The sequence below is a fragment of the Hyperolius riggenbachi genome, chromosome 1 (genome assembly GCF_040937935.1).
Source record: "Hyperolius riggenbachi isolate aHypRig1 chromosome 1, aHypRig1.pri, whole genome shotgun sequence".
NCBI lineage: Eukaryota > Metazoa > Chordata > Amphibia > Anura > Hyperoliidae > Hyperolius > Hyperolius riggenbachi.
The window spans coordinates 445,972,749-445,999,735 of record NC_090646.1 but is presented as its reverse complement, the minus strand read 5'-3'; the positions used below and the strand labels follow the sequence as shown (position 1 = coordinate 445,999,735).

The 26,987-nt window shown below is 42.9% G+C and overlaps 1 protein-coding gene across 4 annotated transcripts in view; it reads left to right on the top strand.

Moving 5' to 3' along the window:
• The window catches only part of CABP1 (calcium binding protein 1), a 70,738-nt gene extending 45,563 nt beyond the window's left edge, over window positions 1-25,175 (top strand). For all 4 annotated transcript variants that reach the window (XM_068238684.1, XM_068238685.1, XM_068238687.1 and 1 more), the window contains 5 exons: window positions 16,827-16,857; window positions 18,877-19,020; window positions 19,289-19,398; window positions 19,519-19,666; window positions 23,913-25,175. In XM_068238684.1, the coding sequence (XP_068094785.1) occupies window positions 16,827-16,857; window positions 18,877-19,020; window positions 19,289-19,398; window positions 19,519-19,666; window positions 23,913-23,938 (459 nt within the window). In that variant the 3' untranslated portion in view covers window positions 23,939-25,175. The remainder of the gene's footprint in view (window positions 1-16,826; window positions 16,858-18,876; window positions 19,021-19,288; window positions 19,399-19,518; window positions 19,667-23,912) is intronic.
• The last annotated feature ends 1,812 nt before the right edge of the window (window positions 25,176-26,987 follow it).

Here is a 26,987-nt window from a genome sequence, read left to right as displayed (position 1 = left end):
ACAAAAAAAACATTACTATAAAAAAAAACAAACATAAATATTTACCTACGGGTCTAAACTTTTTAAATATCTATGTAAAGATGAAATATTTCTCTCTTCTTTTTTTTTATAAGCTTGTAAATAGTGATGTATGCAAAACGGAAAAAATGCTCTTTTATTTCCAAATAAAATATTGTCGCGATACATTGTGATAGGGACATAATTTAAATGGTGAAATAACCGTGACAAATGGGCAATAACAATACATGGGTTTTAATTATGGAGGCATGTATTATTTTAAAACTATAATGGCTGAAAACTGACAAATAATGAATTTTTTCATTTTTTTTCTTATTCTTCCTGTTAAAATGCATTTACAGTAAAGTGGCTCTTAGCAAAATGTACCCCCCAAAGAAAGCCGAATTGGTGGCGGAAAAAACAAGATATAGATCAGTTCATTGTGATAAGTAGTGATAAAGTTATAGGCTAATGAATGGGAGGTGAACATTGCTCGGATGCATAAGCTGAAAACGACTGAGATGTTAAGTGGTTAAGTAATAAAAAATGGACGTGGGTGTAGTTTTACTATTTGGCCACAAGATGGCCACAGTCAAAAAGTTCCAGGAAGCATTAGGAGGACGGGAAGCTTTTTGTAACTCAGAAAAACCGCAGCGTCTGACAAGAGGCTGTCGGTTTTTCTGCGGGGGGCTTCGATCAATGAATGGGATCTATAATCCCATTCATTGATCGCTGGGCTAACGGTCGGCGGCGGGAGCACGCACGCGGCCAGCGGGAGTGCGCACAGCCTATCTGGACAAGAATGTTCCTTCAGATAGGCTTAAGTGGTTAAAAGGTTTTAGATCCTAAAATCAGGAAATAATCATGCCCCCAGAATGCCAGCAGCAGCCCCTGCTCTGGCTCATCTCCCTGGGCTCCAGCGATGTAATTTTACCTCCATCATCCTCCGGGTTGCACTGTAACTCTTTGGAGAGATCAATGACGGCGATCTCAGAGTGTTTCAGAGCCTCGGAGGACAGGAAGGAGAACGGCTACCAACGTCTGGATCCCGCGGGAGGTGAGTAAAAGCTCCCGCTGCGCTCTGCATAGAGCTCCCGGTGGCTAGCCCGAGCTCAGCTCAGGATTACTGCCAGGGAGGTCAATGTACTATTGAGATGCCCTGGGAGCTAAAAATGGTACTTGGTTCAATTTAACACACAAAGCATATTTAAGAGGGGAAAAAAAGTAATTTCAACGCAACACCTTTTTTCGTGTTTGTGGATAGTGTTTCTCAAAATTATTAGAGCATATACCCCTTGATAATGACTGTATTGGATAAATACCCCCTGTTCTGAGTAACATCATCTTAGGCAGGGCCAGATTTTTACTCTTTACTGCCCTAGGCCACTGTCACCAGCCGCCCCCCTTCAATAGGTAGCGAGATGACTCCTCCCCCTTCCCTCTAGTATTGGTAGCCTGATGACCCCCCCAGTATAGGTAGCCAGATGACTCCTCCCCTCTTTCCCTCCAGTATAGGTAGCCAGATGACCCCTTCCCTTTAGTATATGTAGCCAGATGACTCCTCCCCCTTTCCCTCCAGTATAGGTAGCCAGATGACTCCCTTAATCCCTCATTCCCCCCCCCCCCCCACACACACACACACATACCTTTCAGTATAGGCAGCCAGCTCGCCTTCACACCACAGCAGCCATCAGTGTCACCCATTTCTCAGCTCATCTCTAGTGCAGAAGCTTCTTCTTCCTTTCTGTCTCCAATGCTGCTCAATTCTATAGCCGCTGGCCACAATGCAAACATACACAGAGAGCAAGGTGGCTGCTGCACAGGCAGCTAGCAGTAGAATACCACTGTCAGGCACTCGCCTGATCTTCATGCATTGCAGCATTTGCAAGCTTGCAATTGCTGCACCAGTTTAGCCTGCTGCTTTGGTGCCCTTCCTCCTGTGGTGCCCTAGGCCATGGCCTAGAAGGCCTAGGCCTAAATACGGCCCTGATCTTAGGAAGCCCATGACGCATAGATCTTGCTTAGGACTACTTCATAAATTGTGTATAAATGTTTTTCCAAACATTCTTTGATGCTTTTAATTAACTATAAATGCTTATTCTGGTTAATTTATATACTGTTTATCACCTTTCATCTCAAAACGTAATATAACAGATTGACTTTGACAAGTTGAAGTACCCCCTGAGCCCAACTAAAGCGCCTCTGGGGTATGTGTACAATGTGTTGAGAACCTGGATTCTAAGAGATGCTTCATGAACTTCTTCATTTCAAGTGAGATGAAAAAATACATAAACACAGACCCATATGCAGTTAACCTCTTTATTCTAAGCTTTCTCCTAGGTCAGGGGAGTCCAAACTTTTTTAGGCCAAGGGCCATATAGCCATTCTTGAGAGTGTAAGGGGGCAAACTAGCAATATTAAACACAATTTTTACACTATGCCTCTGACATTTTGTCAAATAAAACATTTCCATGGGAAATAACCCATATACTGCATGCAGTTAGCACAGTGGCAGCTGCTAATCATTGGCTGTTACTGCTGCTGGCATAGTGGCAACTGCTAATCAGTGGCTGTTACAGCTGCTGGCAGAGTGGCAGCTGCTAATCAGTGGCTGTTACAGCTGCTGGCAAAGGTGCAGCTGCTAATCTGTGGCTACTACTGCTACAGCAGCTGGTGGCTGATAACCTACAGACGAGCAAAGGGGGAGGCAGAGAGGTGACACAAGGTGGCCACTGCATGGGGCACCGCAGCTACGGCCTGCACAGAATTAGCATTGCAGAGAGCTTTGGGGGACCACCAGAAATTCGGCCCCTGGGCTAGACTTTAGGCATCCTAGGTGGGTGATATGTTCACACCTTGTCAATAAAATGCATATGAACCACTTGACCACTGAGGGGTTTTTACCCCTTTAGGACCAGAGCAATTTTCATCTGTCGGCGCACCTCCCACTCTTTTGCCAATAACTTAATCACAACTAATCACAATGACACCAATTAGGCCACCAATTAGGCTTTCTTTGGGAGGTACATTATGCCAAGAATAATTTTATTGTAAACACATTTTAATTGAAATAATAAGAAAGAAATGGAAAAAATTTATTACTTCTCAGTTTTCGGCCATTATAGTGTTAAAATAAAATGTTCTACTGTGGATAAAACCCAAACATTTTATTTGGCCATTTGTCCCGGTTACTGCAATGTTTAAAATATTTCCCTAGTACAATGTCCCAATATTTTATTTGGAAATAAAGTTGCATTTTTTTCAGTTTTGCGCCCATCACTAATTATAAGCTCGCAAATTAATAAATAACCGTAATATACCCTTTTCACATACCTATTAAAAAGTTCAGTCCCTAAGGCAACTATTTATGTATTATTATTTTTTTGTAATTTATATATATATATATATATATATATATATATATATATATATATATATATATATATATATATATGAGTGAGAGGCTACCAACGAGTAGCACAACATAGAGAAACGGCATCCCATCGGTGGGGAGAGCTAAATGGGCATAAGCGCCTATACAAGAGACTGTATTGTCACTGTGCTAACGCTGCTAATGCTGTGTATGTTGCATTGCTGCTCTGGCTGATATGCTTATTGTGCTCACTCCTATTTGCCTTGTCATCAGTGGACTGTAATTGTATGCATGATAGATCAGCATGGCTGGGACTTATTGCAGTGATGTACTGCTTGTAAGAAGCCCCAGTTAAGTGCAGATTTTCATTTTAACGGTCTGCACAGGGTCCCTTTAAAGGGCAGTGTATTGATAAGGTGTGAAAATATCACCTAGAGAAAAAGTGAATTGAATAAGGCTTCTATGTCCTACTATACTGAGCCAGAAATAACACTCATGTTTCTGAGGATGTGTTTGAATGAAAGAGTATAGAGGAAGAGTGTTGTGTCTGGTGTACAGTGGCTTGCAAAAGTATTCAGGCCCCCTTGAAGTTTTCAACATTTTGTGATATTACTGCAACAAACATGAATCAATTTTATTGGAATTCCACGTGAAAGACCAATACAAAGTGGTGTACATATGAGAAGTGGAACGAAAATCATACATGATTCCAAACATTTTTTACAAATCAATAACTGCAAGTGGGGTGTGTGTAATTATTCAGCCCCCTTTGGTCAGAGTGCAGTCAGTTACTCATAGACATTGCCTGATGACTAAATAGAGTGCACCTGTATGTAATCTAATGTCAGTACAAATACAGCTGCTCTGTGACGGCCTCAGAGGTTGTCTAAGAGAATCTTGGGAGCAACAACACCATGAAGTCCAAAGAACACACCAGAAAGGTCAGGGATAACGTTTTTGGGAAATTTAAAGCAGGCTTAGGCTACAAAAAGATTTCCAAAGCGTTGAACATCCCACGTAGCACTGTTCAAGCGATCATTCAGAAATAGAAGGAGTATGGCACAACTGTAAACCTACCAAGATAAGGCCGTCCACCTAAACTCACAGGACGAACAAGGAGAGCGCTGATCAGAAATGCAGTCAAGAGGCCCCTGGTGACTCTGGACGAGCTGCAGAGATCTACAGCTCAGGTGGGGGGATCTGTCCATAGGACAACTATTAGTCGTGCAATGTACAAAGTTGGCCTTTATGGAAGAGTGGCAAGAAGAAAGCCATTGTTAACAGAAAAGCATAATAAGTCCCGTTTGCAGTTTGCCACAAGCCATGTGGGGGACACAGCAAACATGTGGAAGAAGGTGCTCTGGTCAGATGAGACCAAAATGGAACTTTTTGGCCAAAATGCAAAACACTATGTGTGGCAGAAAACTAACACTGCACATCACTCTGAACACACCATCTCCGCTGTCAAATATGGTGGTGGCAGCATCATGCTCTGGGGGTGCTTCTCTTCAGCAGGGACAGGGAAGCTGGTCAGAGTTGATGGGAAAATGGATGGAGCCAAATATAGGGCAATCTTGGAAGAAAACCTCTTGGAGTTTGCAAAAGACTTGAGACTGGTGCGGAGTTTCACCTTCCAGCAGGACAACGACCCTAAACATCAGAATCAGAATCAGAATCAATTTATTTTCGCCAAGTAAGTTTGCACCTACAAGGAATTTGTCTTGGCAGTTGCTTAACAAACACAAACAAAAACAATACAAGGACAGACAGTGTGAATATTACAAGTTAAGGACGTTATAAGTATAGTGGCAGTAAGCAATGTGAGAATTGTTCATGTTTAGTTCTGTGCTGATTACTTTCAGTCCTAGCAGCTCTAACGTGCTTGAGGAAAAAAACTGTTCCTGTGTCTAGAGGTTTTGGTAGCGATTGACCGGAATCTTACTCCTGAAGGCATGCGCTGGAAGATGGAGTGAGCTGGGTGAGAGGGGTCAGAGGCAATTTTGGTTGCTCTCTTTCTGCACCTGCTAGTGTAAAGATCCTGCAGGGAAGGTAAGCTACAGCCAATTATCCTTTCTGCTGATTGGATGATGCGCTGCAACATGACTATTATAGTAACCTGCCACTGCTGACACTTGGTTAGGGTAAAGGTGCAAGTTAGCGAACGATCAACCTTCTGTTTGATCGGATCGGATAGTGTTGATCTGCTTATCAAATGTATTCCATTTGAAATGTATAGATTGGTAAAAAAAAAATGTTTTCGCTTTTAAGCATTATTTGAAAAGCATCAAAATCAAGAGAACAAACACCAGGCATAACAATGTCCAGCAATAAAAAGATGTGTAATTTTTTTTTATCCCATTTATGGGCTTGATCGATCGCTTCCTTCGGATCACAGTTATTAGATTGGGAGGAATACTGTAGGGGGGTAGGGGAAAATAAGATGAACTTACCAGGGGCTTCTAATGGCCCCCGCAAACATCCTGTGCCCGTGCAGCCACTCAACGATACTCTGGCCCCGCCTCTGGTTCACTTCTGGAATTTCAAACTTTAAAGTCTGAAAACCACTGCGCCTGCGTTGCCGTGTCCTTGCTCCCGCTGATGTCACCAGGAGCGTACTGCACAGGCCCAGTATGGTCTATACCTGCACAGTACACTCCTGGTGACATCAGCAGGAGCGAGGACGCGGCAATGATGGCCCAGTGGTTTTCAGACTTTAAAGTCTGAAATTCCAGGAGTGAATCGGAGGCGGGGCCGGAGCATCGGTGAGTGGCTGCGCAGGCACAGGATGTCTGCGGGGGACCATTAGAAGCCCCGGGTAAGTTCAGCTCATTTTCCCCCGACCCCCCTACAGTATCCCTTTAAGCCTTACCCTTTGCTGAAGTAAGGAATGGTTGGATAGTCATAAATGCTGCAAGATGTCATGCAAATGTAGGGACTCCAACCTTAAAAGACATAAGAGTTTTTGAAAAGACAGTATGTACTGTGTATAGTACTAATGTTGTGGTATTTTTGAAAGTTTTGGTGGGATGTCTGTTTAAAGGGAACCTGAACTGAGTAAAATTATTTAAAATAATTGCATGACTGGAAATAAATATTACATACTTGCCTCGCCATCAGCTCCACTAAGATGCTCACCATTTTCTTCTTACAGTGATCCCTTCTAGTTCTGACAATATTTTGTCAGAACAGAAATATACCAGTTGCTGTCAGTTATATATCAGCTGCTGTCAGTTACAACTGAATGTGCAAGGTAATGTCCATGTTTCCCTATGGCTCCAATGGGTGATATTACAGTTTAACAGTGTGCTGACCAGGAAGCTGTTATGGGGTAATGGCCATTTTCAAAATGGAGGACAGAGAATTTCATTGATCACAGTGGACAAACAGGATGCGTAAGAGGAGAAAGAGATTGATGAGTAGACTACACAGGAGCTAAGTATGACATGTGTATGTTTATTTTGACTTTTGATTTTCAGTTCAGGTTCTCGTTAAGCAGTGCACAGTAGAACATAGCAGAACAACAGCAGGAACTGTCACAGGTATGCATAATAACAAGCAGCCGTAGGAACTGTAGACAAGATATACTGGTTAAATATAGAGAAACCTATTTCATGACAAATTCTGTAGCCTTTAGACAGAAGCCGATAAATTAATTCATTCAAATTCTAAATCACTACAATTCTGAATCACTACAATTCTAAATCACAAGGCTTCAGTTTGTCATCAGTTCAAGGTCAGCATACATTTTTTCATTATCCATTTATTATCAGACACTGGTATAGCTGGAACATTAACTGGTGTCGAAGGGCCTTTGTGCACTAGCACTTATTCTTTGTTGCTTTACTGATATTTGTAATCTTTAGGGCTTGTGTACATGTGTTTATAATTGGTCTGATCTGTGTCTCTGAAGCACTCTAGACATATCTTAAATGCAGAGTTTGAACTTTCAGTGAGCTCATATGGGGAAGTGAAAACCTGCATTTTAGCTGGTAGTTACACAGGTGAAACTCGAAAAATTAGAATATCTTGCAAAAGTCCATTTCTTTCAGTAACTCAATTTAACCACTTGAGGACCACAGTCTTTCTACCCCTTAAGGACCAGAGCCTTTTTTTTCCATTCAGACCATTGCAGCTTTAACGGTTTATTGCTCGGTCATACAACCTACTATCTAAATGAATTTTACCTCCTTTTCTTGTCACTAATACAGTTTTCTTTTGGTGCTATTTGATTGCTGCTGCGATTTTTAGTTTTTATTATATTCATCAAAAAAGACATGAATTTTGTCAAAAAATGATTTATTTTTAACTTTCTGTGCTGACATTCTTCAAATAAAGTAAAATTTCTATATACATTTTTATCCAAATGTATTGTGCTACATGTCTTTGATAGAAAAAAAATCCAATAAGTGTATATTTATTGGTTTGGGTAAAAGTTATAGCGTTTACAAACTAAGGTGCAAAAAGTGAATTTTCCCATTTTGAAGCATCTCTGACTTTTCTGAGCACCTGTCAGGTTTCATGAGGTGCTAGAATTCCAGGATAGTATAAATACCCCCCAAATGACCCCATTTTGGAAAGAAGACATCCCAAAGTATTCACTAAGAGGCATGGTGAGTTCATAGAAGATTTTTGTCACAAGTTAGAAAATGACACTTTGTGACAAAAAAAATAAATAAAAGAAAAAAAGTTTCCATTTCTGCTAACTTGTGACAAACAAAAAGTAATCTGCTACGGACTCACCATGCCCCTCTCTGAATACTTTGGGATGTCTACTTTCCAAAATGGGGTCATTTGTGGGGTGTGTTTACTGTCCTGGTATTTTGGGGGGTGCTAAATTGTAAGCACCCCTGTAAAGCCTAAAGGTGCTCATAGGACCTTTTGAGGCATTTGGTTTCTAGACTACTCCTCATGGTTTAAGGCCCCTAAAATGCCAGGGCAGTATAGGAACCCCACAAGTGACCCCACTTTAGAAAGAAGACACCTCAGGGTTTTCCGTTAGGTGTATTGTAAGTTCATAGAAGATTTAATTTTTTTGTCACAAGTTAGTGGAAAATGACACTTTGTGAAAAAAAAAAAAAAAATCAATTTCCGCTAACTTTTGACAAAAAATAAAATCTTCTATGAACTCATCATACACCTAACGGAATACCTTGGGGTGTCTTCTTTCTAAAATGGGGTCACTTGTGGGGTTCCTATACTGCCCTGGCATTTTAGGGGCCCAAAACCGTGAGGAGTAGTCTGGAAACTAAATGCCTCAAAATGACTGTTATGGGGTATAAGCATATGCAAATTTTGATGACAGGTGGTCTATGAGGGGCTGAATTTTGTGGAACCGGTCATAAGCAGGGTGATCAGTGATCAGGAAAAAAAAATTCTGTCACTGCAGTGGGGTGGGTGAGGGTTTAGCTGGGTGATCAGAAGCCCGTAGGGGGCAGATTAGGGCCTGATCTGATGGATAGGAGTGCTAGGGGGTGACAGGAGGTGATTGATGGGTGTCTCATGGGGTGATTAGAGGGGAGAATAGATGCAATCAATGCACTGGGGAGGTGATCGGTAGGGGGTCTGGGGGGGATCTGAGGGTTTGGCCGAGTGATCAGCAGCCCACACGGGGCAAATTAGGGCCTGATCTGATGGGTAGGTGTGCTAGGGGGTGACAGGTGGTGACAGGAGGTGATTGATGGGTGTCTCAGGGTGTGAATAGAGGGGGGAATAGATGCAAGCAATGCACTGGGGAGGTGATCGGGGGGGTCTGAGGGCGATCTGAGGGTGTGGGCGGGTCATTGGGTGCCCGCAAGGGGCAGATGAGGGTCTGGTATGATGGGTAGCAGTGACAGGTGGTGACACGGGATGATTGATGGGTGATCAGGGGAGAATATATGCAAGCAATGCACTGGCAAGATGATCAGAGGGGGTCTGGGGGGCTATCTGAGGGTGTGGGCGGGTGATTGGGTGCCCGCAAGGGGCAGATTAGGGTCTGATCTGATGGGTAGCAGTGACAGATGGTGACAGGGGGTGACGGGGTGATTGATAGGTGATCAGTAGGTGATTACAGGGGAGAATATATGCAAGCAATGCACTGGCGAGTTGATCAGAGGGGGTCTGAGGGGCTATCTGAGGGTGTGGGCGGGTGATTGGGTGCCCGCAAGGGGCAGACTAGGGTCTGATCTGATGGGTAGCAGTGACAGGTGGTGACAGGGGGTGACGGGGTGATTGATAGGTGATCAGTGGGTGATTACAGGGGTGAATATATGCAAGCAATGCACTGGCGAGTTGATCAGAGGGGGTCGGGGGGCTATCTGAGGGTGTGGGCGGGTGATTGGGTGCCCGCAAGGGGCAGATTAGGGTCTGATCTGATGGGTAGCAGTGACAGGTGGTGACAGGGGGTGACGGGGTGATTGATAGGTGATCAGTAGGTGATTACAGGGGTGAATATATGCAAGCAATGCACTGGCGAGTTGATCAGAGGGGGTCTGGGGGGCTATCTGAGGGTGTGGGCGGGTGATTGGGTGCCCGCAAGGGGCAGATTAGGGTCTGATCTGATGGGTAGCAGTGACAGGTGGTGACGGGGTGACTGATGGGTGATTGATGGGTGATCAGTGGATAATTAGAGGGGAGAGCAGATGTAAACAATGCACTTTCAGGGGTGATTTGAGGGTGGGTCTGCGGGCAATCTGAGGGTGTGGGCGGGTGATCAGGTGCCCGCAAGGGGCAGGTTAGGGTCTGATCTGATGGGTGGTGGTGACAGGTGATGATTGATGGGTGATTGACAGGTGATAGCAGGATATCCAGCGGTGGCTGGATAGTGTAATGGTTAAGGGCTCTGCCTCTGACACAGGAGACCTGGGTTCGAATCTCGGCTCTGCCTGTTCAGTAAGCCGGCACCTATTCAGTAGGGGACCTTGGGCAAGACTCTCTAACATGGCTACTGCCTATAGAGCGCGTCCTAGTGGCTGCAGCTCTGGCGCTTTGAGTCCGCCAGGAGAAAAGCGCGATATAAATGTTCTGTGTTTGTTTGTTGTTTGATCAGTGGGTGATTACAGGGGAGAATAGTTGTATACAGTACAAGGGGGGATCTGGGGAGGATCTGAGGGGGGTGATCAGGAATCCGTAATCTAAAAAATAGCGTTGACAGATAGTGACAGGGAGTGATTGATGGGTGATTAGGGGGGGTGATTGGGTGCAAACAGGGGTCTGGGGGGTGGGCAGGGGGGGTCTGATGGGTGCTGTGGGCGATCAGAGGACAGGGGGGGCAGATCAGTGTGTGTGTGTGCTCACTGGGGGGGCTGCAACCTGGCCTGGTGGTCCCTCGATCACTGGGACCACCAGGGCAGGAGGCAGCCTGTGTAATACGCTTTGTATATATTACAAAGCGTATTATACGCTTAGATCGTGGCAGATCGGGGGTTAATAACCAGCCGGCGCTGCTAATTGTCCAGCAGGTTGAGGTCACGGGTGGGCGGAGCATGCAGTGCGCGATCCCCCGGCCAGCTAGGCCACAACGAGCTGCCGCCGATGGGCATATTGCGGTCGTTGCGGTGTCCACTTTGCCGCCGCCCATGGGCTGTGGGTGGTCGGCAAGTGGTTAAAAGGTGAAACTAATATATGAAATAGACTCATTGGGCTTGATTCACAATTCATTGAAGACAAATAGCATGCCTTATCAAAGTTAACACGCCCTATCAGAGTAGCATAGCGAACGCTACGAACCCGCAGGGGCTCAGGGCAGGACGAGTGGAGCTCTCGTCATTGCCAATTAGCAGGCATAAGTTTGTAGTGCTCGCTATGCTACTCTGATAAGGCGTGTTAACTTTGATAAGGCATGCTATTTGTCTTAGTGAATCAAGACATTTACATGCCAAGCGAGATATTTCAAGTCTTTATTTGTTACAATTTTGATGATTATGGCTTACAGCTTATGCAAACCCCAAAATCAAAATCTCAGACTATTAGAATATTGTGAAAATGTTCAATATTCTAGGCTCAAAGTGTCAGACTCTAATTAGCAAATTAAAGTGGTCTGAAGCTCAGCATTTCTTCTTTGCTGTAAAAGATTATTTACAGCTTTAACCACTTGCCGACCGCACACTCATAACGTGCGTCGGCAAAGTGGCAGCTGCAGGACCAGCGACGCAGTATTGCGTCGCCAGCTGCAGCCTAATTAATCAGGAAGCAGCCGCTCGTACGAGCGGCTGCTTCCTGTCAAATCACGGCGGGGGGCTCCGTGAATAGCCTGCGGGCCGCCGATGGCGGCTCGCAGGCTAGATGTAAACACAAGCGGAAATAATCCGCTTTGTTTACATCTGTACGGCGCTGCTGCGCAGCAGCGCCGTAAGGCAGATCGGCGATCCCCGGCCAATCAGCGGCCGGGGATCGCCGCCATGTGACAGGGGACGTCCCGTCACTGGCTGCACAGGACGGATAGCGTCCTGTGCAGCCCAGATCTCCCGGGGGAGCAGATAGGAGAGGGAGGGGGAGAATGTCGCCACGGAGGGGGGCTTTGAGGTGCCCCCCCCCCGCCACCCACAGCAGGCAGGAGAGATCAGACCCCCCCAGCACATCATCCCCATAGGGGGGAAAAAAGGGGGGCAATCTGATCTCCCTGCCTGCACCCTGATCTGTGCTGGGGGCTGCAGAGCCCACCCAGCACAGATCAATCAAGCCAGCGCTGGTCCTTAAGGGGGGGTAAAGGGTGGGTCCTCAAGTGGTTAAACCTACTACCAGAAAAAAATTGGAGCAGAACAGCATTCTAACAGTTAAACACAGCACTTCATTCTGCAGTGGAAAGCTCCTTCAGCTTATGATCCGCAGCCAAAGAGGTGATAACATTATCTTTTGTTTACATTCCTCTCCTGCTAGAATTAGTTACAGCCAACCACGGAAATGAAACGGAACTGTACTTAGCTGATAAGCAGAGACAGAAGAGACATTCTCACTAGATAGCTGCTGTATTTATATATTCAAATCTATGAATAAAATGCAATGTCAGCTTTCAGAGCAGATAAACTGTACTTTGGGAACTTGTAATTTGTAAACAGACCATATTACTTGTGCACAAATGCAAATATGATAACTGTATGGGTAATAAAAAGGAAAGCACATTTTGTGTTTCAATCATTTTTATTGAAATTGAGAATAATGAAGCATACATTAACAAGAAATTTTTGAAGACAATAGATTGTGAATACATAAGTCAGCAATCATAGAACCACAAACCACATAACACTTAGTAACAGTATAAGATACAGAATATAAATGCAGTGTAAACAAGTACAACTATGACAGTTGTGAAGACAGTAGGTTGGACGATCAAAAGTTGCATAAATCAAATTCTTTGAGGCCACAGCAATCATTTATCTTCCAATCTAATTGGGTGAAGTGGGATGCAAAGCGACTTATGACATTTATATAAGGAGTCAGCCACCCATTCATAAAGCCATAAAGGCCGGGTGGAGCTAAACCCCTCACTGTTAATATTTAGAGGCTTACTTGGCCTAACCACCAGTGGGGTGATAACACAAAGGGGAGAGGTGTGCAGGGAGGGAGGAATATATATTTGCTTCGCTAATTGCGAAAGGGGCAATTCAGCCAACTTAGTCTATTGTGTGGAGCACATAGACTGAAATAAAGTTATAGTATGTGAGTTTGAAGAAGATGGAAAGAGGAAAAAGAAAAAAGGAGTGAAGGAATTAGGTAAGTAAGTAAGAAGGTGGGGGGCGGGGAGTGGTCTACCGTAAGGCAAGATGCTATGAGGTCTTGTTAAAACGGATTGGGGCAAAATCAGGTATCCTTAACCCAGTTACAATAGTCTGGACCATAGAGGTACTCTATGAGGGGTAGCCAAATTTTGTTGAATTTGTCCATTTTATCTTCCACTCTAGCTCTTAATTTTTCAAAGAATAGAATAGATCCAAGTAAGTGTAGTGGCAATAAATATATAATTAATTAGGGAGTTTTGAGTATGAGATAGATCCATGTGTGGAAGAGCGTGAGCAGGGTGTCTGGGCACATAGACATGTAATAAGGATGATATCCAAGTACATACCCTCATCCATAGTCTACGGACTATTCTACAGGCCCACCATACATGTCCATGTGTACCCAGAGAAGAGCACCCCCTGAAACAGTTTGGTGTTTTAGTTATGTTAAATTTGGCTAGTCTGAGCGGTACGAAGTACCAACGAAAGAGTACCTTTTATGGAAAACACATTTTTATTGAATATTATGTCAGAGTTTTATTCCACTTTAATCAAAAACACCTGCAAAGGGTTCCTATTTCATATATAAGTTTCAACTTTTAGGTTGAATTACTGAAATAAATGGACTTTTGCACATTATTCTAATTTTTTGAGTTTCACCTGTATTATCCTATGATTTAAATAATTTATAGATGCAGAGGTGTATCTAGAGGGGTACAGACATGGCTCGTGCCATGGGCGCCACAGCACCATGGGCGCCATGCCTGCCCCTGTGCGGTGGCACCATGCCTGATCCCATCACTCAGACCTCGAATCAGATTAATTCTGTTATCTGGGGAACATGGCTACTTAACTTACGTTTGTAGGGCGCACTTGGCTTAGTGTTAGAAAAGAGGACAAAGAGGGAATAATTAGAGACATTTCCCAAAAAGTAACATCAGCAATATCCCAAGTCAAAAAACACAGGCAATCATAACACATGTACATGAGATAGGATGCTGTATTTAGAGTGGTAGGGGGCTCTGATCAGGGGGAGGGGGGTTTAGGGGCACAATTTCAGTCTTTGACATAGGCTCTATATTACTCAGATACGCCCCTGTATAGGTGTAATTGAATTCAATGGTTTAAAGGAAAGGTCCAAGCAAAATAAAAAAAAGAGTTTCACTTACCTGGGGCTTCTCCCAGCCCCCTGCAGCCATCCTGTGCCCTCGTAGTCACTCACTGCTGCTCCAGTCCCCCGCTGGCAGCTTGCCGACCTCGGAGGTCGGCGGGACGCATTGCGTACATTTTTACGCATTCCCGCTAGTGCAGAACATTAACACATACATTTTTACGCGTTACTGGTTCAATGCGTCAGCAAGCTGCCAGCGGGGGACTGGAGAAGCCATGAGTGACTACAAGGGCACAGGATGGCTGCAGGGGGCTGGGAGAAGCCCCAGGTAAGTGAAACTCATTTTTTTATTTTGCTTGGACCTTCCCTTTAATGGAGCAAACTCTAGTCAGACACAACTATGAAATTATCCAAATGCAGGTGAAATACAAACACTTGTGTGCGCAAGCATTTGTTTTTCTGACAGTGCCATCCTCTGTTGCAGCAGCATGGAGTGAGCCTCTACAATTAGCCCTGAGATAAAACAGCTAATAAGGCAGCTTATTTTGTGGCTTAAGCCTTTTGACACGCGCAAGACTATTCTTGGCCGAAGCAGCAAGAACATAGTATAAGTACAGGTGTTTCCTGAGGTCTGCTGAGGTCCCTTACATCACAACATATTGAGCCTTTAAGCGCCAATCGCAGCCAAGTCCATTGTTCTCATTCTTACCCCTCCTGCCGGATGTCACTCCGTTGTGCACTGCACGCTCTCCATACTGGTGTGTGTGTGTGTGTGTGTGTGTGTGTGTGTACATAGCAAACAGATTCCCAACTCAAGCTACACTTTTAGGGGAAATGTGTATTTGATTATGTAGCAACCTATGAAAAGTATATATATATATATATATATATATATATATATATATATATATATATATATATATATATATATATATATGTGTGTGTGTTTGTATATATATATATATATATATATATATAGAGAGAGAGAGAGGCATCCCTTACAAAAAAAATCAGTAAATATTCGACATTTTATATCTACTTTTCTTTTCTATTACACAGCCTGAATAGGAACTCCACTAAAACAGCAATAGGAACTCCACTAAAAACTGCAAAATGCATACAAATTGACTTTACCTCAAGGTACAGGCAGGTCTTAAACTGATCGGTAAATTATGTGCTAACATGCCCCCTAATTTCCATGAGAATAGCTATTTTCGGTAAATTACCTCGTGAATTACCTCATAATTTACCTCATGAGGTAAAACATGACTAAAACCGAATAGAATTGATAAATGTCATTACCTCATGAGGTAAATTACCTCACATGAAGTAATTTGTTTGATAACCCTACCAGAATTGAGGCCCTTATCAGTAAAATGCCCTTTAAACTCCTTAGCGGTAACCTCGTGGACACGGGGTAAGCCGCCGCGGAAGATTCCTCAGGCCCTGCTGGGCCGATTTGCATCCTTTTTTTTTTTTTTAACACGCAGCTAGCACCTCGCCACCGCCTGCCGCCGATGCGCCGCTACCCGCCGTGATACAGGGCCCCCCCGCATACCCCTTGCGCAGCCTGGCCAATCGCCGCCAGGCTGCGCTATGGGGTGGATCAGGACTCCCTGTGATGTCCATGACGTCACTCCGTCCGTCACCATGGCGATGGGGGAAGCCCTCAAGGAAATCCTGTTCAGAACAGGATTTCCTTATGGGCAAGCGGCGCTGGCGGCGACCGGACAATACGAGGGGACGCCGTAGGGAGGGGGGAAGCATGGAAGCATGAAGCATAGCACTAGGCTAGCTACATGCAAAAAAAAAAGGTGAAAAAAACCCTCCCGCGGCCGCGCAGCCGCGGGAATCATAATGCCAGGGAGGTTAAGTCACCAGCAAGCAAGAAAATAGTCAATAATTTTGACAGTGCTTTTTCACCTATTTTTTGGTGCATTTTAAATTGCATTGCATTACCACCTAGGAGAAAACTTTAGGAGAAAAAGTGAGTTGAATAAGGGCCAGTCTTTGATATTTAGATTAGACAAATGCCTATCCATTATATTTTTACGAGCAATCTAGACTTTATATATAATCTAAAGTCTGTAAATTAAGCCTTGTCAACCAGAACAGCAAACAACCATATATCTCAGTCCAGCTGTCATTTGAAAGAGTATGAAGGCTTGTGGATTGGCATTTTTCCAGGGGCTCTTAGTGGTTGTAAGTGTTACTGCTTGTGTACAATATGGAAAAATCTGTTGCGTTCAGTAAATTACTATGGATATTTTTAACCCCCTTAGAGTTCTGTATCCTCCGTTATATACTTGCACTGGGAGTGCAGCCTCATGCATAATTGCCATTGAACTGTCAGGGTCATACTAATATTTGTATCATTAATAGTAGTGCATACAGTACAGGATATACATGTAATGTCTAGAATACAGCTACAATTTACCCCTGGCATCATGTGTACCTTGAATGTAATTTTATTGCATACTTATAGATAAACATACAAGGCCGAGCATACACATACCTTTCCCTTATAACCCCAGAGTCATGTGCATGATTATTGTGCAGATTATTGTAGTTCAGCCATTTAATCCTGTTCATTCACTGCCAATGCTCTGTTTCTCTCCTCTAATCTGCCTTTCAATATGTTCTGTTGTAGGACAGAGAGCTACGTCCAGAGGAAATAGAAGGTAAACAACCTCTGTGTGTAAAAACAAAGCACTATAATCTGGTCTACTGAATATTATGTGATCTATGAATGAAAGATGTGACAATGTTGTTCTCTAAAGATCACTGATCTTTGGCTTTATACTGGGCCTTAGGTTATCTGGTCCCCGACTCCCCATACATAGCTCTACTGTTATATTAGTAACAAGCACTGACTATAGAGGACGTCTACTGTAACAATGGTTAATTTGCATATATTCAGCAGTGATGCACTGGGAGACATCTCAAGCTCACTCCAACCTGAATTATCGCAAATTCTTTCTGTTTTAAGAAAGCAAACTTTTGTTTTTCCTACTGTAATAAACAGTACTACTACCCCCTCTAACCACAACAACCTGTTGACACGTATTATTGCTGTCTTGGCTTCTTGCCACATTTCCTTACTGCCTTCCTTGTTACCCCCAGCTAGCTCATCACTGGTCTTCTGGCACCATTAGGATTATCTAGTGTGATGTTACTAGAGCCATTTATCCAAAATCAATGGCACTAATAAAAAGGCAAGAAAGGTATTTCTTAAACCTGACTTCCTGAGCACCTAATATACCCCCTAATATACCTCCATATACCTCCACAGTAGTATCAGATTAGCTTAGCTGTTTAGTTCCTTTAGTCAGCAAGGTTGCTGTTGTCACCGTCACCACTGTGGCATCTTGGTGCTCACAGTAAAGTACTCCAATGCCAGGTACATACTATGCAAATCGCTATCAGATAGATGGGTCGAATTGAATTGAATCGATTATTTCCAACAGGTCTGACCTGATTTCAGATAATTTTTCTGATAGATTTTGTATAGAAGTGGAAATTACATGGTGTATACCAGGCATAATATAAATTAGAACTAGAGACAACTATTTATAAATAAATACTAGGCTAGCCAGCAACATACAATACGATGGAGATGCAAAGCAAGTAATGGAAGTAATACAACATATACAAAACACTAATGTCAAATTCTAGTTCTGTTGCATATTGAGTGACAGTAGCAGAATCACTGGAAGCAACTTGAGAAATCGCTCCTATATTTTTTCACACATTCTAAAAAAGGATGCAGATGAGCAAAAAATACAGCAATATCTTACACATGTGCTGTATTTATACACCATTTTTTAAATTTTAGTTTACAATTCCTTAATAAGTATCCAATGGCATAATCAGTTGATGTCTGGGGAGTAATGTCCTGCAGACCTGCACAAGTCATGGGTGCCCAAAGTATTATAATGATGTTCATTCATAATCATTGGTTGACTTCCTTCTGAATCTTTTCCTCCTGACCGCCTCACGCCGATGGGCGGTGGGAGAGTGGCACCTCCAAGACCGACTAACGCCGATTGGTGTCAAGTCCTGGAGGCGGGGATTAGCAGGGAACACGCGTGTACATGAGAGCCCGTTCCCTGTAAAGACACAGAACGAAGATCCATTAGCAGCCTGCCAGCCGCAATCGGAGCTGGCAGGCTGCAATATAAAAAAAAGGGCAGTTATCATTTGTACAGCACTGCAATCTAGCACAGCGCTGTACAGGGGACAGCCCTGTCACTTAGCTATCCCTCTGATTGGCTCACAATCTAATCCCTCTCATAGGCTGATACCTATGAGAGTGGAATGCTGTGTATAGAGTGCAGTCTAGGGCCAATGTAAGGGGGAAGGAGGGGGAGTAAAAGAAATAGTGTTTAAAAAAAAAATCTGGTCTTTCTTCATTAAATTAAAAAAAAATTGCAGCAACAATCAAATCCCACCAAAAGACAGCTCTATTAGTGAGAAGAAAAGCAGGGTTACATTCATTTGGCTGCTAAGTTTTATGGCCAAGCAATAAAATGTTAAAGCTGAAGAGTGCTGAATTGAAAAAAAATGCCTGGTCACTAGGGGGTATAAACCTGTGGTCCTCAAGTGGTATTAGGTATTCTTGTTGTATAACAAGTTGTCTGTTTTTCCAAAAGGTTTCAGATAACCCTAAGTAACTGTAATAATTATTCTGTTGTTCACAGAGCTCAGAGAAGCCTTCAAAGAGTTTGACAAAGACAAGGATGGATATATCAGCTGTAAGGACCTAGGGGATTGTATGAGGACCATGGGATATATGCCAACTGAGATGGAGTTGATAGAACTGTCTCAGCAAATCAATATGAACCGTGAGTCATTTTCTTGTCTATAATTAAACTTTTTAATTTTTACAGAAGTAATAAATCACAGGGTCTTTTATGCCTCTCATGTCTCAGTAATTATCAATAGCAGTGTGTCCCTAAATATCTGCTGTGACTTGTCAACATCCAAATCATTTCTTATTATGTAAAAGTGCCATCAAACCAATACCGTATATAAATAAAGCACACTGACTACATGAATCATTGTAATGTTGAATTATAACTCTTCATCCGATGTTCTTCTCATTACTTGTAGTCGGAGGTCATGTGGATTTTGATGACTTTGTGGAGTTAATGGGTCCAAAGCTTCTTGCAGAGACAGCTGATATGATTGGAGTGAAAGAGCTCCGAGATGCCTTCAAAGAGGTAAGAAGAACATGGACTGAACTCTGTTAACCTATTCACTGTTGTCAAACCATTATTATTATCTACATATGTCATCTCTAATATCTACATATCACCTATAATATCTCATACATGTTTTAGTTTGATACCAATGGCGATGGAGAGATCAGTACAAGTGAGCTACGAGAGGCTATGAAAAAGCTTCTGGGACAGCAAGTTGGTCACAGGGACATTGAAGATATCATACGTGATGTTGATTTAAATGGAGATGGACAGGTGGACTTTGAAGGTTAGTATAGCATAAATGTAGCAATGTTTGGAATATAATAACAGGTAACTGAAAAGGGAAAATGAGGGGCCCTTTTCTAAAACACTCCAGTTCAGGCATGACACACGGCACTGTATAGTTAATATAGTATCAAAATAAATAAGTCGGTCAAGTCTGTTGCATGAACACAGGCCCATGCGCAATTCATTTTTTTCCATGAGTTTTCTCCTAGGTGATATTTTTTCAGCTTCTTTTTTTTTTTTTTTTTTTTCAAAACCTTTTCAGCACTTTACAATTGAAAAAGTACTAAAAGGTAGGTGAAAAAGTACTCTCAATGATTTTGAGTATTTTCTTGCTTGCTGGTGGTTTCAAAGGCATTTTATTGAGGCATAAAAGGCATAACAATACAAAAACACAGGAGAAAAAGTTAATTGCATATGAGCCACGGTCTTGCTTCAGTCTCAATTTAAACATGAATACTTTTAGTCAGACATCATTAAATGGCTGAACTGTTGACATGCACAACTTACTGAAACCAATTTGTTCCAAAACAGCCTGCTTAGCTATCAGAGATGCAAAGTACAGTATAGGAGTAACATATATGGACTGTGGTTAGTTACATACATTATAACTGAAATATGTATATTTTCTCTAACAGACATTTTTTTTTATACAGAACATACTGCTTATCTTGCCGAGGCTCTATTGTAGATTTACCTATCCAAAACATTATACATACGGTCCTCCACAAGCCTTCGTTCTGCCGCCGCCAGCTACTTTCAGTTTCACCGCCGGACCACAGTGCATGCGCGGCTCTGGCCACGCGTATCCTTTCTTCGCGTTCCAGTCTGCAATAGCGCTATTGCAGTGAGGAAAGCAAAGAAAAGATGCGTGTGGCAAGGCTGCGCTGGTCTCCATTTACAAGTCAAGAACCGGAGCAGCGGAAGGAGAACAGAGGCTCGTGGCGGACCGGTGCGGGACAGGACGGTTGCTGGGGGCTTGCAGAAGCCCCAGGCAAGTGAAACAGTGTGTTTAAAATGTATCTACATTTCCGCTTTACAGAGACACTGAACCGAAAAAAAAATTATGACATGATAAGAAGTAGATATATTAGTCTAATATTGTTTCCAGTACAGGAAGAGTTAAGAAACTTCAGTTATTATCTATGCAAAAAAAGCCATTGAGCTCCACGACTTCAAAGACACAGAGAGCCCGGTCTGAAATTTGTTATCTCAACTGTCAGTCATTGTATTTTCTTTTTTTCTGCAGAGAAGTGGTTCACAAGTTCACTGCTGTTCTGTAAAATCATTTAGAATGCTAAGTAGTGTGTAAACTGCAAATATTAGAGAATGATGCAATGATATATAAAAAAAACTATATAACTGAAAATAAAAATATGAGAATATTTTCTTTGCTTCTAATGTTCTAGTAATTATCCGTACACAACCAATTCATTACATCATATATTTTTTTTCACTTCAGTGTCTCTTTAAGCTAGTAAAGCATCAACCCACAGGTTAATTCCTGAATGCTTTTTAAAGAGACTCTGAAGTGAGTCTACAAGCATGTTATTACTGTAAAGCACCTTACATAGTGCTACACCGCCGCAATCCTGCGGCAAAACAAGGGGACTTTACCCCCAAATCCCCCCTGCAAAATCTAAGACTTTCTTGGTCGTGGATTTTGCTGCTCATGGAGGCAGAGCTATGAGCTGCAGCTCTGCCTCCATGTGCGTCAATCGCCACACGGATCTCCGCCTCTCCCCCGCCCCTCTCTGTGAAGGCAAATTAAGAGGGGCGGAGGAGAGGAGGCGATAATCGGGGATTGACGCGCTGAGAGGCAGAGCTACAGGGCTAAGCTCTGCCTTTTCAGGAAGTTCTCCCACGAGATTTACAGAGGGGATTTGGGGGGTAAAGACCCCTCATTTAGACGCGGGATAGCGGCGGTTTAGCACTATGTAAGGTGCTTTACAGTAATTACATGCTTGTAGACTCACTTCAGAGTCTCTTTAATGCTTTTAAATAAAAGCTGGTTAGCACAGAACACTACATTAATGGGTGCCTTCAGCTTAATAAAATATGGTTTGTGTGATCTCCTTTTGTAACAATACCTTGGCTGTATTCCTAATGCCAGTGTGATTTAAGGATAAAGCGACACACAGTTATTTGAGAAGTGAAGGTACATGGCTTCTTGACCTTCAATTAATGTCAAATCTGATGTAATATTCTTTGATGAAATGAATGGAACAAAAGTGTGTTAAATAATGGCAATTATAAAAGTAGAGCTCATGCTGAAAAGTGGTGGTCTTTTCAGTCAACTGCCACTTACCATATATACTCACAAGCAAGCCGACCCGCATATAAGCCGACCCCCCAACTTTTACCTGAAAAAAACAGGGAAAAAAATGATTGACCCTCATATAAGCCGGGGGTAGGAAATGCTGGCCGCGTGATCCCCCCCAGTGTGTCCCAGTATAGCTAGTATAGTGCCCAGTATGGGTAGGTAGTGCCCTAGTATAGCTAGTAAAGTGCCAAGTATAGCTAGTATAGTGCCCAGTATAGTGCCCAGTATGGGTAGGTAGTGCCCCAGTATAGCTAGTATAGTGCCCAGTATAGCTAGTAAAGTGCCCAGTATAGCTAGTAAAGTGCCCAGTATAGCTAGTATAGTGCCCCAGTATAGCTAGTATAGTGCCCAGTATAGCTAGTATAGTGCCCCAGTATAGCTAGTATAGTGCCCCAGTGTGCCCCAGTATAGCTAGTATAGTGCCCAGTATGGGTAGGTAGTGCCCCAGTATAGCTAGTATAGTGCCCAGTATGGGTAGGTAGTGCCCCAGTTTAGCTAGTATAGTGCCCTGTATAGCTAGTATAGTGCCCAGTATAGGTAGGTAGTGCCCAGTATAGCGCCCAGTATAGCTAGTATAGTGTCCAGTATAGGTAGGTAGTGCCCAGTATAGTGCCCCAGTATAGCTAGTACAGTGCCCAGTATAGGTAGGTAGTGCCCAGTATAGTGCCCCAGTATAGCTAGTACAGTGCCCAGTATAGGTAGTGCCCCCTCTCCCCCGCCCCGCGGTCGCCACTATCACCTGAGCTGGCGCTGCATCTTCTATTATTCCTCTCTCCGCTCGTAAAGTAATTCACAGCAGCGAGCCCCACGGCGGCTGCTGTGATGACGAGGCAGGAAGCCATAGAGAGAGAGCGGTTCCCATAGCTACAGGAAGCCGCTCTCTCTCTATGGCTTCCTGCTTCATCATCACAGCAGCTGCCGTGGGGCGCGCTGCTGTGAATTACTATACGAGCGGAGAGAGGAATAATAGAAGATGCGGCGCCAGCTCAGGTGATAGCGGCGGCGGAGGAGTGGGGGGCGCGGACCACAGGTGACTCACAAGCAAGCCGACCCCCCAACTTTTGACCCCCTTTTTGGGGTTTAAAAATTTGGCTTGCTTGCGAGTATATACGGTATAAATGTGGCAATCTGAAAAGTGCCATTATATTATTAAAAAAAAGTGAACTTTTCTGGCAAACCTCCTGTTTGCCTGTTTATAAATAGGGTGTAGTGCACATTTTCTCATCAACATTGTTGCTATTGTTTTTCGAAAGGCCTAGTCTAGAAAACTGCAAATATTATCATATATATATAATTTGTATTTCTTTATATTCACTTGTGTTCTAGTATTGCCAGAGTTCTAATAACCCTCAGCTTATCTCTGTGTGTATTGGGAGTCAGAAAGGACATACATTTTTTGTCTCTCCTCTCTGTGTTGTATTGTACTGTCCAGGAAGGACAATTTGTTACTTTGTATATCTTTCCAATTAATGACTGGCTGCCTTGCACTACAGCACTGATTTTACGCTATTTTTTTCCATACCTTTCTTGATAAATGTGACTTAAATTTCCGTAACATGCCTAAAGCCCCATACACACGCTCAACAGCGGTCTTTTATGCAGCACAATTATCAAACAACTTTTGTTGTGAAACAAGTTGAAACAACCAAAAAAAGTTGTTTGCTGTTGTTCACACAACTGATAAGACTCATCAGAGGATTGGCGTCTTATCAGTCTTATCAGTTGTGTGAACTATAGCAAACAGCTTTTTTTGGTTGTTTCAACTTGTTTCACAACAAAAGTTGTTTGATAATTGTGCTGCATAAAAGACCGCTGTTGAGCGTGTGTATGGGGCTTAAGCGGCTATTTAGTTTGCTTGTATCTCTCAGAATTCTGCAGTAATTGGAAGATGGTTCTAGCATTTATTTATTTTTATTTTTTGCAGAGTTTGTCCGAATGATGTCTCGCTGACCATTAATGAATTAGCGTCCATCTTGCCCACTTGACTGCGCTGTTTTGGCAAAGCTGTGCCTCAATCACTCCACTAATATCTGGACTTGGAAGGGCAGTGCCCACATCAAGTATAATGTCCCTGTTCTGGAGGCACATGCCATGTCGCAGTATCTTGCTATGGAGTACAGCACAGGCCATTCTTCCTGCTAATCCTGTTGCTCTGACTCATAGTGTGCCATCCCACTTCCTCAGATGTGATTTCCAACCTATGGAGCAAGTAGCAGGAGATACCTTTTAACTGTTGGACAACATGAAGTAGGCTACAGGCTGCTGGGAAGAAACAAATCTGTGTGTGCATGAGACAACACCCATCATGTGACTTTCACCTCTTAGAGGATTTGTGCAATAATAGAATAGAATCTGCTTCCTGCATTTTCCATTATATTAATAAATAGAGAATAATATTTATAACTGTGAGCTTGCAATGCAAGGGAAGTGTAGAATACAGTTGTTACATGCAACTAGATATGGTTTTATAGGGTTATATGAACTGATAAATCTAAGTACTTATCATTCTCCGTATGTCATATATGCAGTAGTATCTGTTTAAGCAGAGCTAAAGCAATGTACACACTTTAGGGTTCACTTGGCCAGAGCAATCATTTATAATTATTTTAGCCAAAAATCTTAAGTGTGTACAGATGTTCCCCCAATGTTGCTGGCCTCCTCTGTAGCAATCTGTCCAGACCACTGTCCCCTAATGCCTTTTGATCTTTGTAGGAACTTTGAAGCAATGCTTGAAGCACTCATTTGTCTCTCAACCCCCCCCCCCCCCCCCCCCTGCATAGGTCAGAACTTACTGCCCGGCCATTACAAAAGTGCAGCCAAAAGTGTGTAAGTGTGTAACAATCTTTTCAGGTGACACATTGGCATCTGTCAGCTATACACAATAGCAAGCATGTCTGTGATTGGCCGATGTCTCACTTGACTTGTACAGTATTTGCCGTTTGGTCTACAGAGAAACCTGAAGTAAGACATGATCACATGATCATGACCAACCAATCAGAAAGTTACAAATCTATCACATGATCAGATTGCTCATACACTTATCAATAAAGTCTCCTTAAATAGAATTTATGCAGCAGAAAGGACCAGTTCTTAGCAAACCAACATACAAGGAAGCTGAACAGCAGTGAATAGTGATTTTTTTTGTTTTGTTACAGTTTAGTACAAGATGTTTAAAGGGACACTTAAGTCAAACAAAAAAAATGAGTTTTACTCACCTGGGGCTTCCAATAGCCCCCTGCAGCTGTCCGGTGCCGTCGCCGTCTCCCTCCGATCCCCCTGGCCCCGCCGGCAGCCACTTCCTGTTTCGGTGACAGGAGCTGACAGGCTGGGGACGCGAGTGATTCTTCGCGTTCCTAGCCACAATAGCGCCATCTATGCTGCTATAGCATATATCATATACCATATAGAGGGTGTTGATGTGTCTGGGAACGCAAAGAATCACTCGCGACCCCAGCCTGTCAGCTCCTGTCACCGAAACAGGAAGTGGCTGCTGGCGGGGCCAGGAGGATCGTAGGGAGACGGCGAGGGCATCGGACAGCTGCAGGGGGCTATTGGAAGCCCTAGGTGAGTAAAACTCATTTTTTTTGTTTGACTTAAGTGTCCCTTTAACGTATTCTATCAGCAAAATTATAAATCTTGGAAATGAAAATGTCAAACTTAGAGTCAGCACCTACTGGTTTGATTGTCAAGCTCTTTACGTTCAAGAAAGATCTTGTTTTGCTACTGTGTAGTAAAAGTAAGAGATTTACATAGAATAGGGCCTAGACACTAGACCTCAGACTTTGTATTCATAATATTACAAACTTTTTAAAAATGTGTTTTAATTTTTGTCAGAGACTCCTTTACTAACAGTAAAGTAACACTCACTTCTACTCACAAAACTTTACCATTCAAACTAGTAGGTGAAATTATATTGTGTTGTGTTTCAGATGTCCCTAAAAAACAAAAATGTAAAACAAAAAAATTAAACTGTAGCTTTTAGAGCTAAACACAGTAAATAAAAAATGCTATAAAAGAACTGTAATTTAGGTCAGAGTGAGGCTTCGTTAGTAGGTCTCACCTAATAAACTGACGATGATGATGATTATTATTAATATATCGCCAATATCATTAGTGGTGCTGTACAGAGTACATAGTCATGTCACTACCTGTCCCTCGGAGGGGCTCACAATCTAATCTTTACCATAGTTGTTGTCCATAATAGGCAAGGGCCAATTATTAGGGGGAAGCCAATTAACTTATCTGTATGTTTTTGGGATGTGGGAGGAAACCCACACCGACACTGGGAGAAAATACAAGATCCCTGCAGATAGTGCCCTGGCTGACATTTGAACCGGGTACCCAGCACCCATGTATTTACTGATCCATATGTTCAACCAAAGGCAATTTGTCTCTGAGAGTGTATGTGCATTCTTGGAACTTGAAAGATGCTTTAAAATGTAATCTCTTGGCATCAATGAGCTGAGAACCCCAAATCAAGGTCCCAGGCAAACAAACCTATTTAACTTTCCTTGACTCCTCACTAGGGATCTGTAATTCTAAGTGGTGGACTGGTGGTACTGCTTCACTGGCTACTGACATAGCTCCTCATTATCCATCACAGAGCTAGGAAGGAGGACTCTTCCAGTTAGAGTGGTGATCTGCCACAGCTCTGTGGATCCTGGAAGGCAGTAGCAAAAATGGTGCCACTATAACTATGTAACTATATAACATCCACAAGACATTAATGAACCTCAAAGCAGGTATCTCCTTATGTAATAATGGGCGGTTGGGACTAAGCTGACTGTCTGTTATAGAACTGTCGTTTTGCATTATAAACATAAAGATAATGCATTGTCTAACCCCAAAACACCCTCTATGACAGGTTCAGTCTGCTCAGCAATAACATTTTGGATAGAAATAGATACCGGTAAGCTGAATCATTAAAGACTTTTACTATTTTTGGTGATCTCAATGGTGAGATCTTCCCACTGGAGTTCTCACCTCTGCTACTTTATCC